The sequence below is a fragment of the Coturnix japonica genome, chromosome 28 (assembly GCF_054131305.1).
Source record: "Coturnix japonica strain WE chromosome 28, WE-NBRP24, whole genome shotgun sequence".
In the NCBI taxonomy this organism is placed as follows: Eukaryota; Metazoa; Chordata; class Aves; order Galliformes; family Phasianidae; genus Coturnix; species Coturnix japonica.
In genome coordinates, this window is record NC_140690.1 from 3,688,340 (window position 1) to 3,704,475 (window position 16,136).

General features: G+C 52.5%; 1 protein-coding gene across 1 annotated transcript; it reads left to right on the forward strand.

The window, feature by feature from the left end:
• Positions 1-9,369: 9,369 nt before the first annotated feature.
• Positions 9,370-15,951, forward strand: LOC146756078 (maestro heat-like repeat-containing protein family member 7). The gene is made up of 20 exons (XM_085524795.1): positions 9,370-9,588; positions 9,691-9,864; positions 10,020-10,115; positions 10,167-10,343; positions 10,459-10,545; positions 10,816-11,233; positions 11,310-11,416; positions 11,637-11,786; positions 11,932-12,086; positions 12,189-12,336; positions 12,556-12,734; positions 12,818-12,955; positions 13,117-13,231; positions 13,375-13,512; positions 13,727-13,903; positions 14,209-14,364; positions 14,545-14,646; positions 14,735-14,843; positions 14,936-14,995; positions 15,110-15,951. Exons 1-20 carry the CDS (start codon positions 9,370-9,372, stop codon positions 15,277-15,279), a joined length of 3,075 nt encoding a protein of 1,024 aa, XP_085380921.1. The 3' UTR covers positions 15,280-15,951.
• The last annotated feature ends 185 nt before the right edge of the window (positions 15,952-16,136 follow it).

A 16,136-nucleotide genomic window follows, 5' to 3' on the forward strand; every position in this document is an offset into this window, starting at 1 on the left:
AATTCTGTTCTATGCCCTAAACCCAATGCAGGTGATGCTCTCATGGCTCTCATTGGTTGAGCATCTCAGGCTCACAGACTCCTCCAGACTGTTGCTAGGATTCATTTCCATAGAAGGTCAATTACCAACCTCTTGTTTTTAGGTCTGCCTTGTACTTTTCTGCGGAGAGAGAAGGGCAATGTTTCCAACAGTCAGTACATTCATTCTGTGCTGTGCTGGGCTCTACCCACCCTGCGTATTTATCTTGTACTTGTCTCAATTCTACCCATGTCAGAATGCCCCCAGTCTGAACTTAACTCTGTTCAGCAACTTTCTTGGTGGAAAAACTACTTATACAGCTGTTTTACAAGAGGGTTATACATTCAGTTAGGGCCTACACTATGTACTGAAAATACTGGAAACTTCCACTGCAAAAACACAATCTACCTCTCCCATCTGTGCAGCCTTGCAGACCCAGAGCATGCCAGGTTATTTCTGCTTTCATAGCATTTTCATGCTGTAGGGTGAGCAAAAGGTTCTGCTGCTTGATTCTTCTGCAAGAGCTGCCTACCGGCAAATGGTTGCAGGGATAGAGGATGTGACAGAAAGCATTTGTCTCCACAAGAGCAGAGTTACATTCAGTGCAGAGTGTGAGAGTCAGGTTGGTGTGGAAAAGCACTGACACGCTGGGGATGATGCAGTGCTCACATGTCTAACACTCACAGACATTACTGTCAGAAGGATGGTGCTGTGTTGTGCTTCTACCTTTGGCAGGCCCTGGAGAAATGCTGTGGCACACAGAACACCTTTGTATTGCACTGACTGCTGCCATGCAGCATGGATTTAACACACCAAATCCAGAGGAGCATGACTGCATCTAACTGCCCTGAGAAAAACTACTGTAGCTGAAGAGATGAGGAGGCAGCTGCTCATCTGCAGAACAAGCAGCACTGCCAGACACTGGGCCAGGTGAGCACCTCCTGCTGCAGCGTGATGATGACAGGGCTGGAGAAGATCTGCAAAGCCAGCTTAAAAGTCGGAGACATGAGTCAACATGGCAGGAGGACAGAGGTGTTAGGGAGCAGCCAAGGCATCAAAGAGTATCAAAAGGCTTTGAAAGGTATCACAAAGCGACAGCCAGAAAGACTGGGATTATCATGAGCAGCAACCTGGATGCTAGAGATTATTTGCTGCCATACAAAATGGTAGAGATCTTGCTGCTGACATCCCAAAGCCATGCAAAATGGGAACCCAGAGCTCTGCCTGCACGAACCCCACAGCCATAGCATTGCAAGCTGAGCTGCCTTGCTGTTTGTTGCATTCATCCCAATCCCTGTGAATGAAGACTCGGAATGCAGCCAAGGCGATGATTGAGCATGAGAGTGACTTTATTCAATAAAAGACAGGAGGGCTTGAGAGGTCAAGGGTGAAGATAGGACTCCTCTTGTCAAGATGAGAGTGGCTCAGAGCTGGTGCTGCTGCCTGGTGCCTGGGACTGGCAGCCTGACTCTAAGTCCCCATCTAAGATGCTCAGCTTCACCTCACTGATGCTGCCCTGCTCCTGCATGGTGGTGCTGCTGCTGGGGCACTCGGGCTGTGCTTGGGATGGGCAGCACTGCAAAGGCGCTGGGTCACAATCCAGGCAGGTGACTGTGGTGTCTGGCAGGCTCAGGTCAGGAGCTTCAGCAGAGCCAGGAGATATGAGAGCATGAACGTGGATGAGCCCCTTGTGTCCATCACTGTTACCATGTGGAAGGCTGTCATCCGAATTGCAGCGATTTGTGCTTAATAAGAACTCTCCATTGATGGAAACACACTGCACATCACTACTTGGTTTGGATCATTGGGGTTGACAAGGGCTCGAATTATCTAGGAAGGCACAGAAACACAAGGGTTAGTGTCAAACGTTTGCAAGTTGAATCGTGCAAGAGGTTGTTGATACTTGGTAATAGAGTGGCGGCAGGACGAAGCAAATAAGCTTGAAGCAACAGAGCCACTGTCTTGAAAGTGATCCTCGTGTAGGTCCATAAGTTTTGACTCTGCCTGGACTTCATATGGGGTAGTATGACATCACAAAGGGGTGATATGATGTCGCAAAGGGGCATTATGATGTCACAAATAAGCATTATGATGTCAAAAAGGGGCATTATGATGTAACAAAGGGGCATTATGATGTCAAAAAGGGGCATTATGACATCACAAATAAGCATTATGACGTCACAAAGGGGTATTATGACGTCACAAAGAATCGTTATGATGTCACAAAGAGGCATTATGCCATCACAAAGGGGTATTGTGACGTCATAAAGGGGCATTGTGATATCACAAAGGAGCATTATGACATCACAAAGGGCATTATGACATCACAAAGAAGCATTATGATGTCACAAAGGGGCATTGTGACGTCACAAAGGGGAGACATTATGTCATCACAAAGGGGCATTTGATATCACAAAGGAGCATTATGACATCACAAAGAAGCATTGTGATGTCACAAAGAAGCATTATGATGTCACAAAGGGGCATTGTGATGTCACAAAGGGGCATTATGACGCCACAAAGGGGCGTTATGATGTCACAAAGGGGCATTATGATGTCACAAAGGGGCATTATGACATCACAAAGGAGCATTATGATGTCACAAAGGAGCATTATGACGTCACAAAGGGATGTTACCATCACCCTGCGCCCAACTTCTCTCTCCCTCCTATTGGCTCCCTCTCCCACCAATCCCCGATCTCCCCTCCCCTTAGGCATTGAATTCTCTTCTCACTACCTCCTCCCAGTCCTCCCCTAGGAACAGAAACCATTCAGATTCTACAGCAAACTACAGCATCTGCACTGCAAGAGCACACTGAACCACCTGCAACAGTGAAACATGGTTTTGGAGAGTGGGTTTGAAAACACAACTTTAGACAGCTGTCTCCCTGTAGACAAAAGGAAACCAAGCAGCAAAAGAAGAGTCCAGCCTGAAACATGCCCATGCTACTAGCCCAGGTTTTTCACAGTCAATGCAGAATCCATCCTGTTCTTGAGGTAACAAATGACCAGTGGGTCTCCCCTTGCTCCACCCTTTCTCCTTCAAAGCCAGAAAAAGAAAGAAAAAACAAGCAGAAGAAACCCAGACGTACCTTTCCACACACAGAGCAGAAAGTGGAACAGCAGTTGGTCTCCTTCCTGAGACATGGTGGGGAGCATCCCAGAGGAAGCCCAAGTTCTTTGCTTCTCTCCACAGGGACTTCAAGCACTCTTGGCAAGAGCTGCTTAGGTTCTTTCTTCAACTGCTTCCAGCACCAGAATCTCCTTTGGAAAAGGATCCCTAAAGAAAGAATCAGCAAATGAAAAAGAATGAGCAATAACCACTTTCCCAGTTTTCTTCTGACATGCAATTTAGACTCTCAACTCTGGCAGGGTCTTAAAATCAGCTGGTTACAAGAACTGTCCCACAATATATCCAGCTTCTGTACAGCTGCCGTTATTTCTGACAGCAAGTGTAATCACAGAATCATAGAATGGCCCGGGTTGGAAGGGACCTCAAGGATCATGAAGATCAATCACCTCCCTGTCCCTGCTGGCCATCCCCTCTTCTGATGGAGCCCAGGGGACCATTTGCTCTCTGAGCTGCAAGAGCACGCTGATGGCTCACGTTCTGTTTTTCATCCACCAGGACCCCCAGGTCCTTCTCTGCGGGGCTTCTCTTAAGGACTGCTCCTCCAAGGCTGTAGAAATGCCTGGGATTCCTCCAGCCCAAGTGCAAAACTTGCACTTTGCTGTGTTCCACCTCATTAGATTCACCTAGGCCAACCTCTCAGTTGAGCTCCCTCTGAATGGCATCCCTTCCTTCCACTGCATCAGCCGCACCACTCAGCAAACAGCAGAGGGTGCACTCCATTGCATCATTGGTGTCACTGATAACCATGTAAAAAAGCACTGGTCCCAAGAACTGGTCCTGAACACCTCCAGGGATCCCACCACCTCCCCAGGCAGCCTGTGCCAGTTAATTCTGTGGGCAGAACTGCCAGTATGAAATATTATGCTATCGTGACAAAGAAAGAGAAGAAAAGCAAAATTAAGACTAGCTGACAAGCCTTGGCAGGGTGTTCTGCTCTCCTTAAATTTATACCCATTATTCAATTCTCTTTGGAGCTGTCTCCATGCCTCTCTGGAGTTTGTTCTTTGAGAAGAAGCAATTAAGTAAGCTCTCCAATGCCAAAGTGCATACACTACTCTAGGGCTTTCTCGTCTCTCCATGGATCAACAAGGGTGACAAGCCAGCAGAATATGATGAAGAGCCTCATGCATACTCAGTGTAAAAAAAAAAAAAAGGCAATTGTTGCTGGGAAGAAGGTGCATTTGCATTTGTGTCATCTGCAGAGGGTACTGCAGAAATGGAAAGTCTTCCACTGGAGCAAACAAAGGGCTCTCATTTATTGCAATCAAGGCCCAGCGTGTGGATCTCAGAGATCAGACCTACACCCTGCAGCAAAACAGAGACCTGCGTGGGAATGTTCAGTTTCTCTCTACATCTGTGTAAGAAAAAGCCCACCATGGAATGACAGCTAAGGAAACATCCCTGTGACTCTTCACAGGTCTCTTCTACACTTGGGATCACTGCTACAAAAAGAGCTGTTAACATCATCTCTCGTGGCCAACCTGAGAGAAGAGCAGGAAGGCTGGGATGCTCTTTTTCCTATCTTTCCCTTGATTTCCTCTATATCTTAGGGACGAATCACAGGACAGAACACAGAAATCAAATGGCTCTACAAAGCAGATTGGCCAGTTCAAGTCAAAACAGCCACTGAAAACACCCCAGATGCTGTCTGACAACAGCTGGACTGTCGGGGAGTCAGGTGAATGCAGTCTGCTCGCCCTGGGCAGGAAGAGCACAGCCCAGACTGTCACATACCTTTCACTGAAAGCTGATAGAGCATTTTATCCCCCTCACACATGCACTGACAACTTCCAGCATCATCCATTGAGACACTGTGAATTTTCAGGGTGTGTTTCTTCCCCACAATTTGCAGTTCATAATTTTCACTGGCCTTGAGCTCCTTCCCATCCTTCATCCACCCCACAGTAGCGCCTGTGTCTGAAAGCTCAGCCTGCAGTTTGGCTTCCTCACGCAGCCGAGCGGAGATCTTTTCTACATCTTTGCTCTTATTGGTAAATCTCACTGCAGCACCTGTCAGGAGCAAAGGCCTCGTTATTTTAATTTAGATCAGGCTAACGTGGTCAATGTTTCCTGCAACATCTCTGAAAAAGTATCACCTTCTGTTCCTGCACTCATCATTGTGTCACTGCTGAGCAATTCAAGATATTTCATTTGGTCTTCTTGCCGGATTTACTAAGTAAAAATCAACCAAACATCTCCTTCTACTGATTAATAATGCTCTAAACATGCTTCTGCAGAGGTTTCCACCCAATGACAAACAGGTCCTCCCATAATGAATGTTTATTTGTTCTATTTTGTCATGCAAAGCTGATTGACAGAGATATTATTGGAATGATTGCTCCCCTACTTCTAAACTATTCCAGTGCAATCAGAAAGGCTGTCTGAACCTGGAGCTGAAAGTACTGCTCTATGGTGATGCAGTGGTAAACCTGCTGACTGAATGCAGTGGCCAATACCTGTGAACTGCAGACATTCATCAGCTGGCATGAAGCAATCTGGTTCAGATACCAAGCAGCTGGGTAGATTGGCTTACCCTACACTCAGTGCTATCATGTTTAGGTCATTACCAGGACTCACGTCAGTCCATGGGATGCAATTTCAGGTATTTGGTACAGGCAGTGAATGCCTGCAGCCCCAGTTCTAATCAACAGATCACAGCAACTATGCCTTGACTGTAAGATGAAAGGAGAAGGATCAAAGCAAATACCTCTCACTCTCATCTTGCTGCTGACATCAACATTTTCGGCATCAAATTTCACTTCTGCTCCATCATCGTTCTTGGTGACGTTCTTTATGATTAGGCTGTGAGTAGTTTGGGTTCTCTTGATGATGCAGGTCTCACTTTCTTGTAAGACTTTACCATAGAGGTACCAAGTGCTGCAACACGTTGTTATAAGGTCAATAGTAAACATGGCATCCCCTCCAGGTACAGCTTCACCAGTTGTTAGGGGGGATTTCACAGCCAGGACTGGTTCTGAGGAAGAACAACATGGATGTCTTCATGCTCTTTAGATGCAAGTCTGGTATCTCATTTAGAGATGGAAGATTAAATCATAGGTACATTTCTACTTCTCCCTTTGCATGAGTGCTGGAAGAAGCACTTCTATGCTTAAGATCTGTTACAGAAAGTTCTGCCTCTTGCACATGTGAGATATCAAAAGATAAGGATATTCATCTCTCTGTCACAGAAACAGAACTTGTATCACTTTAGTGGTAGCTGGAGGTTGATAGGAGAACTAGGAAGAAGGGAAAGCCTTTGGTGTGTTAATGCACTACTATCCTTAAAGTCAAAGGAAACATCTTTAGGGAACCAACACAGCTGCTCAGCACACACTGACCCATTTCCATTGGGGTTTTTGTGCTTACCAAGGTGCACGCTCCCTGGGAATTCCAGAGACGGGCTCTGTCCATGCGCATTGACTGCAGACACTCGGAACTGATCATCAGCCTCTTCAGACAGATTGCTCACCGTGAACTCTGGGACAGGGACATGAGACTCGTGGCACCTTACCCACGTGAAGCCAGTTAGTTTATTGCCTTCCACAATGTAGCCATCGATTGGAATGGGGCGTTGCATCTTCGGAGGGGACCATGCCAGCGTCACTGACGTTTCTGTTTTATTTTTCACCACGGGGTCAGCTGGGGGCTGGGTGGGAGGTTTTCTGGGAGCTGAACAGAAATAAATACAGAAATATTAGCATAAGGTCATGTAGGCTGGAAAAGACCTTCAAGATGAGCAGACTCAACTTTCAGCATGACCTACTGAGTCCCACCATTAACTACTGTGCTACCTGAGGACATACATGACAAGCTTATTCCTGCAGGTATTTGCATAGTGAATATATTCACCCTCTGGCTGATTCTGAACATTTTAGAGGTTAAAATCCCATCAGACTTTTTCACCGTGTGCAGCCACTGATACAGGCAGGAGGCTGGGAATTACCTGATGGGCTCTAGTTACAGACTACTGACACAGTAAAGGATTGATTTCATTTCATTTTGGCCATCAGAAAGTTTGGTGTCTGGTTTAAGTCATCCATCTAGACTCCAATTATCATCATATGGAGAACAGCGCATTTAGGAGAACTCATCTCATCTTAATAAACCTGAATGAAATCACAGAATCATAGGATCACGGGAGGGCTTGGGTTGGAAGAAACCTTCAAGATCATCCAGTTCTAAACACCCTGCCATGGGCTGGCTGCCCACTAACCAGCTCAGGCTGCCCATCACCCATCCAACCTCGCCTTCAACACCAGGGACAGGCATCCACAGCTTCTCTGGGCAGCCTGAAATGGAAGCAATGAGCCACATGTTGAAGATACTCAAACATTCATGACTGTAGAGAGAGCCAAATACTCCATACATATTGCCTGCCTGGTCAGTGGTATTAAAATGCCAACAACAGACTCATCCAGCTCATTGAAAATGGTGTGAACATGGCGTACAGGATTCTTCCAGCAGCTAGTTAGATCTGCAAAGAGTAAAAACTGGAAATCTCAATGCGATACAATTTTCCCTCATAACATAAATAGAAACGTAACTGTTTTGTGGTGCACTGTTACCAGCCTGTCAGTTGCTGTTGGTCAGTGCTAGATGCCAAAGGTCCCACTAACATAGCATGAATCCGAAAGCTAGACGCTGGAATCAGGTCTCCTGACCTTACCATCAGAAATTGAGATGTCATATTTTGCTCAGAGGTGCCTGCTTGTAGGAGGGACAGCTTCCGAGCTTTTTCTGCTCCAGGAACCAGCTCGAGCTTCAGAATTTAAACAGCAGTCAGAAATTAAACTGAGCTTTGTCACCTCCATCAAACAGAAGGAGTGGTTGGGTGGTACAGCTTTCCAAATCACTTAGAAACTGTCACAACAATCAGATGCCTACCTTTTCTTTTTGAACTTGTTAATACATAGAGCTTAATAGCATCAGAATGCCCCAAGCACTTCAGATAACACGACAGCTGTAAACCCTTCTTTAAGGATTCCTTTGTTTAACCACTGAGTAACTGTAATTCAGTGGTGCTGGTGGGAGAAGGGAAGTCCTAATCTTCCCAGATGGTGAATAGAGCTGATGTTCACATGCAGACTGGTGCTGCAGCACAGCCAGAAACCACTCATTTGGGAAACACAGCACCAAGAAAATAATGGGAATAGCTTCATAAAATCAGGCAGCTTCACCCAAATTTCATGTCAGGTCCATTATTCTTCCTATTTTCAGGAAGAAAGGTTTTCCCTTATTCTTGTAGTTTTATTTTCTTTTCCTTTCATGCAAGCAGCTTTGTAGCTTACAAATTGTTTTCTAATCACCTCCTGGTGTGGACAAATCACACAGGTTTGACTCCATGTTTTGCATAGTTACCATTTTATCTTTGTTCCAGTATGGAACTGTACAGTCATAGAATGGCCTGGGTTGAAAAGCATCTCAAAGATCATCCAGTTCCAACCCCCTGCTATGTGCAGGGTCGCCAACCACCAGACCAGGCTGCCCAGAGCCACATCCAGCCTGCCTTTGAATGCCTGCAGGGATGGAGCACTGCAGGGCTGGGCTGAGGGCACAGCCCATCCACTGCAGGGTCACTGGGGAGCCCTGAACGAGGGCCAGGACTGGGGGCCTGGATGGGGTGCTTGGGCTCTGCACACCAAGCAGGGCACACTGCACCATCCCATCCCATCCCATCCCATCCCATCCCATCCCATCCCATCCCATCCCATCCCATCCCATCCCATCTCATCCCATCCCATCCCATCCCATCCCATCCCATCCCATCCCATCCAATCCCATCACATCCCATCCCATCCCATCCCTTCTAGCTCAGCAACAGCTAGAAACACTGCTGCGTTACCAACACTGTTTTTCTCCTAAAGCCGAAACAGAGCACCAGATGCCAAGAAGGGAAAATCAGCTCCGTCCCAATGGAGACCAGAACATGGTTTAATTTGACAGGGGGGGATGCGGGGATGGACTGAAGAAGGACTCCCGGATCCCAACACTGCAGCTGTGGCAAACACACACAGTGAATACAAGGGCTCCTTCCAGACCGAACCTGCCCAAGGACAGGGACGGCTGTGGGGCTCTGGGGCGAGCCCAGGGAAAGAGGAGTGGTTCTATGTGGAGGCGGATGGAACGGGGTGAGATCACAGCCCCGTTACAATGGGCTTTGACCACCAGGAGGCAGAGCTGGAACACGAGGCTCATTCGCCGCTGTTCCTCGCTGCGAGATGGAGCAGAGACCCCCACTCCGAGTTCGAGAGGCTTGGCCAGAGAGGCGCGGAGCATCCCGCACCCCCACGGCCCCGCAGGGGCCCGGCGAGGTGCATGGGGTGCAGCCCCAGCAGGGGCCCGTGGGCTCAGCTGAGGATCCTTTTGCCTCCGTTGTGTCACCTCAGGACGAGGATCCCCTGAGCTACATCGACGCCTGCTGTGCATGCAGACCGCAGGTAGTGTGCACTCTGTGCTTCCATGGCTGCCCCTGCCCGGCTGTGCCCAGAGGGTGCCGGGGTCCCCCGATGCCAACCCCTGTAACTCCCCTCCTGTCTCAGACACAGGAACAGAAGCTGCGCTTTCTGGCCTGCGTCCGCACTGCCTGCACAGCTGCCATCACGGACAGCGTGGTCCACAGCCAGCTGTGTGACTACGTGCTGAAGGTGGTGCTGTGCATTGAGGTAATGGAGCACTGCAGGGCTGGGCTGAGGGCAAAGCCCTTCCACTGCAAGGTCACTGGGGAGCCCTGAACGAGGGCCAGGACTGGGGGCCTGGATGGGGTGCTTGGGCTCTGCACACCAAGCAGGGCACACTGCACCATCCCATCCCATCCCATCCCATCCCATCCCATCCCATCCCATCCCATCCCATCCCGCTGTGCCCACAGGTGCTGCTGCAGGAGGAGCCCGCCGAGCACCTGGACACGGAGCTCCGGCAGCAGGCCATGAGCACCATCGCCACCATGAGGTACCGCCCCAGCACGGCTTTGCCAGCGTGGAGGCATCGGTCCCAGCCGGGGCCCTGAGCGGGACAGGCTGCAGGGCACAGGGTGCTGAGCGGAGCATCACACCTCTGCCCTCTCTCCCCTCGCAGTGGAGCATGGCTGCTTCCAGAGGAGAAGAACGGTCTCCTGCGTGCCTGCCTCGGCAGCGTCCTCCACCTCCCTTGCTACGAGGACGACGCGGACCTGGATGCGGCACTCTACGTGGAGGTGCGCATCAGCTGAGCCCTGAGGACGCTTCCTGGGCACCAGCACCCGGGATGCCCCTCCGCTGCCAGCAGGACGCAGCAGGGCAGGCCGCCCTGACCCCTGTCCTCCTTTGCAGACCATGGAAGCCCTGCACCACCTGCTGCAGGTGCTGGTGAGCAGCGCTGGCCGCTTTGTCCTCGTGGAGCTGCAGAACATCATGGAGGTTTGGATGTGGCAACGCTGGGGTTTGCGGGGATGGTTCAAGGCCACAAAGGAGGGATCCACACGAGGTCCCCCCAGGGCCTGCTGCGGGCAGGGGGTGCTGGCCCAAAACTAGCCCGTGTGGTGTTAGAGGGATGGGTGGGGAGCAGCGGGAAGATGGCAGGGCTGCAGCAGGACAGGGACGCAACCACCCACCCCGCTGCAGCTGGGGAGCAAAGGGAAGGACGAGTGCCCCGTGCTGTGGGCACAACAGCAACTTTTCTCTCCACAGCTCCTGCTGCCCTTCACCACGTGCCAGCTGGCGGCCGTGGAGGAGAGGGCTGTGGTGTGCATTGCCAGGCTGCTCGCCTTCAGCAACACCTGCGTCTTGCCTGAGGTAGGGAGTCCCGGCGCGCTCAGCTCTGGGACCACATCCTGGCTCCCCAGCCAGAGCCCACCTGTGTCCAGGCTTGCACAGAGCCTGGGCTGGGCCCTGCTGCCCACTCAGCCGTGCTGCCTCTCTCCCCAGCTGTGCACCTGCTTCGTTGGAACCGCGGTGTTCCAGCACAAGTGCCAGGAGAACCAACGCTTCCCCGTGCTGGGAAAGCTGGTCGGACACCTCATCCTGTCCTGCACTTCCACGGATGACAGGACCAGAGATGAGGCGATTAATGCTGTTCATCAGCTTTTCATCTTCATCGCTGCCCCAAGTGAGAGGAGTTGTGTTGGGCTAGGTCCCTCCAGATGCCCAGACCCCTCACTGACACCGTGTGTGCTCCTGTCCAGGACTGCCATGGCAACCGGAGGAGCGCACAGTACCACAGCTCTGGGACAGCCAAACTTCGCTCCACCAGGAGGTTTCCCGTGAGGACAGAGCCAGAAATATCTTCGAGGTACAAAGAGCAAACCCTGAGCCCACAGGAGAACCCAGGCCTGCAGTGTCAGGAAGAGTGCACGCACTGTCCCCGAGCAGCCCTGGTGCCTTTGGGGCCCTCACGCTTCATATCCCTGGCATCACCCAGCACAGCCTCTGCTCCCAGTTCTCCTGGGACACCTGCACAGCTGAGCAGCCAAGCAGAGGATAAGTCATCCCTCCTCTCCTCCCTCCCACAGGTCCTTCTGAAATACCTCCTGTACCCTGAAAAGGTCAACATTTTACTCACAGCCATTGAGAGCATGAAAGCACCGAGCCTCCACAGCACCCAGCTGGCTGCCCACATGGTGGATGTGCTCGCAGGAGAGGCTCGCTTCCCTCCACAGCAGGTGGGAACCTGCTGCTGCCTCCGCTCCAGCCCTGGGGGCTCTGCTCCATCCCTGGCACTGCGCTTGGCCGGCAGGCAGCAGTGGGGATGGCAGCAGGGCCCTGCTCTGGTGCCATCCCATTCTCACCCATGCTCCCCCCCTCCAGGTGCAAAAGATTGTGAAGGCGATCCACAGCAGCCTGCCTTCCATCAAAGCCAAGCCAGCTCTTGAAAGCCTGAGCAGGGCCTTGCTTGTGCTGGCCAGCAAATTCCCAAAGGAGATGGTCAGCAGCCTGCTGGTCTGCTCTCTCACCTGCTCCAGGTATGGGGCCACAGCCCTCAGGGCTCCTCTCCCCCCCCCTCCCCACCCCACGGCCGTCAGCCAGGCAGGAGCAGCCACGCTGACAGCCCTGGGGACCTGCAGAGTTGCTGTCACCATGTGGAGGGAAATGCTCTCGGAGTCTTCAACCGTGAAGACGGTGCTGCAGGAGGTGTTCCAAGTGCTCATAAACCACACTCTGCAGCACACCTCCCCATTCATCAAGGAGAGGCCACGTGTCCTTGCCCTGGCCGTGAGTTCCTCATTCACCCAGCTGAACCCCAGCTGAGTCCCCACTCCCCTTCCCTGTCCACCCCCGAGCCTTCTTCCTGCCCTGGGATGCATCCATAGACCTGCCTGGGGCTCTGGGGGTCTCCCTCCCCCCCCCTCCCTTTCTCCATCCCTACACTTCTAAAGACGGGATGGAAACCCAGGGGACAGGGCAAGAATCATATCCGGGTGCTTTCTGCAGGCAGCAAGGATCCTACCAGAGATACTCCAGCTGCCTCTGGTCCTCAAGGAGGCTGAAGCCATCTTCCCCCAGCTCTTCCCAGCCCTTCTCCTGCAAGTGTCCTTCACCACGGAGCTGACGCTGCAGGAGGTGGAAATCTTCTGGGAGGGGCAACAGCAGCACCAGCTCACTCCCATCAGGTGCCACATCCCCGTCCCCCTGCTGCACCCAGGGACCCGGTGCTGGGGCTCCTGATGTGACTCGCACCCTTCTCCACCTGCAGGTCCGCGGTGCAGTCCTTGAAGGTGCTGCTCTGCAGCGTGGGCCTCCAGAAGCAGATGGAGGCCATCCAGGAGCAGGGGGGCTGGGACGCGCTTCTCAGCACTGTGACCCACCTCCAGGGTGTGCAGGTGGTGGCCAGGTGGGAGCCCTTCCTTGTGGTGTCACGGGGGTCCCCAGTTCTCAGCCAAACTGCAGCCACAGCACCAGAGCCTGTGGCCCCTGCAGCAGTGGCAAGAGGGCTGCACAGCCAGAGCTGCGTCTGCCTGGTTCAGGGCTCACGGTGCCTTCTTATCCCTGCAGGGTGATGAGGGAACTGCCTGCTGCTCTGCGTGACCCCATCTTCCAGCAGCTGGTTGAGCTGCTCAGCACCAACTTCTACTCCTGGGATATGGTGGCCATGGTCTTCCTCGTTGAGGTGAGCAACAGCTGCAGAAGCAGAGAACACTGGAGGCTGCAAGGCCACTGGCAGCACGAGCCCTGCTGCCTCCCTCGGGGCCTGCTGTCTTTCCCCAAGCTGACTGTTAGATCCAGCACTAAGAGCCACGTGTGTTGTTGCAGATGCTGGAATGCATGGACCTCAGCAAAGAGCTGCACCGCATCATAGGAATCTTTGCCCACTATCTGCAGAGCAAGAGGGTGGGCATGCAGCAGCTGGTGCTCAGGGGCATCCTGCAGCTCAGCAAGAGGCAGGACACGGTGAGCAGGGGTGGCCAGGAATGCCACAGGTTGGGCTGGGCCTGCCATGGGGCTGTAGCGGGGCCATGTACAACTCGGCAACTCTTCAGGCAGTGAGGAGCTGGTGCGCTCTGCCCACCCCATCACTGCCTGCTATTCAGGGCTGGTACTGGAGTAGCCTTGCCCTCATTACGCTTGCTGCCGTACCTAAAGGATGGGGTGTTTTTCCCCACAGGCAAGGACAATGATCATCTTCCTGCCGTGCATCATGGAGCAGCTGCAGGATGCAGATAGTGACATCCGTGCCACGGCCCTACCAATATTCAGCAACCTGCTGCACCTCCTGAAGGAGGTTAAGCTCAGCGTCATGGCTCTGGAGCTGGCTGGCAAGCTCCCAGCTCTGCTTAACGATGTAAGGATGATAGGGAGTCCAGCACACGAGGGATGTGGCTGCCAGCCCAGCGTGCCCATGCCTGCTGCCTTGTGACAGCGCACCAGGGGACTTTCCTGGCCGCTCACCAGGTTCAGGCACTGCGTGGTCCTGGGCAGACTTTCCGCTGGGCAGAGCTTGCACACTTTGGAGCAGTTCTGAGGGCATCCTCAAGATCTGCATCCTCTCAGCTCGGAGATTTTGCCCCCACTTCACTGGTGGTGCTGTCCCTGCTTGCCATGGACTTGGAGCTGCTGACACAGATGTCCTTCCTTCCTCCTCCACAGGAGTCCGGCACGGTGCGTCAGCTCTCCATCGACTTCTTCCTCAAAACGCTGAGCTTTGTGGAGGGCCAAGAAAAGAGGAAGATGCAGAAGACGGTGTGCAGGAACCTGGTCCTGCTGTATCTACACCTGCACGATGAGGAAGAGAACGTGTCCAAGGTGGGAATCAGGTTCATCTGGGGGAGGGTGATGCTGCTCCCGTGGTGCCCCCCATACATCAAGAGTACTGCAGCCCACAGCAGCATCAGCCCCTGCTGCTGCATCCTCCCTGCAGAGGGGCTCTGGGGACACGGGCTCTGCGGCTGCTCGGGCTGCGGTGCTATCTCAGCTCTTTGGCAGGCCTCCCAGAAAGCCCTCCTTGGTGCTGCACGGTTCCTGCGCTGGAGGAAGCTGGAGCACCTGGTGCAGACAGAGCAGTTCTGGCAGATCAGCGACTGCATGGTGTGTATGCGCAACAGTATGCCCATTCCCACACCCCAGGACAGGGTCGGGACCAGCCTGCACTGACCTCACATTCTTCCCTCTTCAGCTGACCAAGAGGAGGAGACAGAGTGCAGCGCAGGACTACCTGGGCGACTGCCTGCTCTACCTGCAGAGCCTGCAGGAAACCCTGCGACTGGAGGCCGTGAGGTTCATCGGTGAGCCACGAGGCTGAGCTTCCCCCATCCCCGGCCCTCCATGCTGCACCCACGGAACAGCGGGGGTCGCTGACGGGGCTTTGTGTTCGCAGGGCTCTTAGGGCGGCACATGAGGGATGAGCAGCGGGCTGACAGAGAGCACATCTACCAAAGTAAGCCAGGGAGTGGGATGTTGGGGCAGCCAGCAGGTGACATGCCTGTCCCTCGCTCCCTCCTGCCAGAGGGGAGAGCTGGGTCATCATGCCTCTCTGTTCCTCTTATCGCAGGCCTTCAGGGAATGAAGCATGACCCCAGTCCAGCTGTCGCTTCCTTGGCCCTTCAGACGCTGAAGATCCTGAAGGAAACGAGGCCACATCCACAAGGAGCCATTGGGCAGCTCTCCACCAGGCTCCGTGGCACATGGAGGAGGTGGCGCTCCTCCCGGGCAGACAGCTGAGCGCCCTGCAAAGCTCCCAGCATCTCCTGCCTGCTGCTCAGCCCCACTCCTCGGGCACATCACTTCCCTTTGCCCCATCGCCCGCACAAATTGTGCTTTTGGAAAGTAAATGGGAGTCGTTAGGACTGGCCCTAGTATCCAGTTTTCATAGTGACTGGGCCCGTGTGCTGCTTTGTAACCTGTTATACTGCAGATAACAGCGGAGCGACATAATGGGAGAATTTCTAGCATTTCCAATGCAGTCTCAGGAACTGCAATTATTAGGCATTATCCAGGTTATTATCCAGTGTGCTTCTATTTTATTAATAAATTGGATGTGAATCAAATAGGATCTAATGTTACCAATGCTGGAATCTATGGGAATAGGCATTTGATGTGTTAGTAATGCTGGTTACAATGCTGTTAGCCTACCAATGAGCCTTTTCTAAATTGGAGAAGACAAAACCTGGACAGAAATCTCGGGTGAAGGGGATGTTCCTGTATCATAGTGTGATCACTTCCTTTCAGCCCGCTCATCAGGATTTGTAAACTATGACCGTGCATCACTTGAGACAAAGCTGTTGGGTGCACCTGGGCTGGAGTCAGGGAGGTCACAAGTACCTGATGGGGGCGGTCACATGTACCGGTATATACTATTTGTTGCAAGGCATTAAATTCGTTCTTTTGGCATTACGCACTGTGTGTGAGTCTCATCTGTTCCCCATGTGCGGAGGCACGGTACTTTCACACGCAGCCTTGACTTGTCGCCGGATTTGGAGGCGACAGTTAAGAAAACATTTCTAACAGAACCAAACATTTCTAACGGTACCACAGTGATACCAGAAAGCATTTCACCCCGTCAGCTCTGTCCATTGGTA

What these genes read in the sequence shown, in the direction of transcription:
- LOC146756078 (XM_085524795.1), top strand. Translation starts at nt 9,370, where the DNA reads ATGGAGCAGAGACCCCCACTCCGAGTTCGAGAGGCTTGGCCAGAGAGG. An exon ending in CATCTTCATCGCTGCCCCAA is followed by an intron (nt 11,234 to 11,309) that starts GTGAGAGGAGTT and finishes GCTCCTGTCCAG; the next exon opens with GACTGCCATGGCAACCGGAG. An exon ending in CAGAGAGCACATCTACCAAA is followed by an intron (nt 14,996 to 15,109) that starts GTAAGCCAGGGA and finishes CTCTTATCGCAG; the next exon opens with GCCTTCAGGGAATGAAGCAT.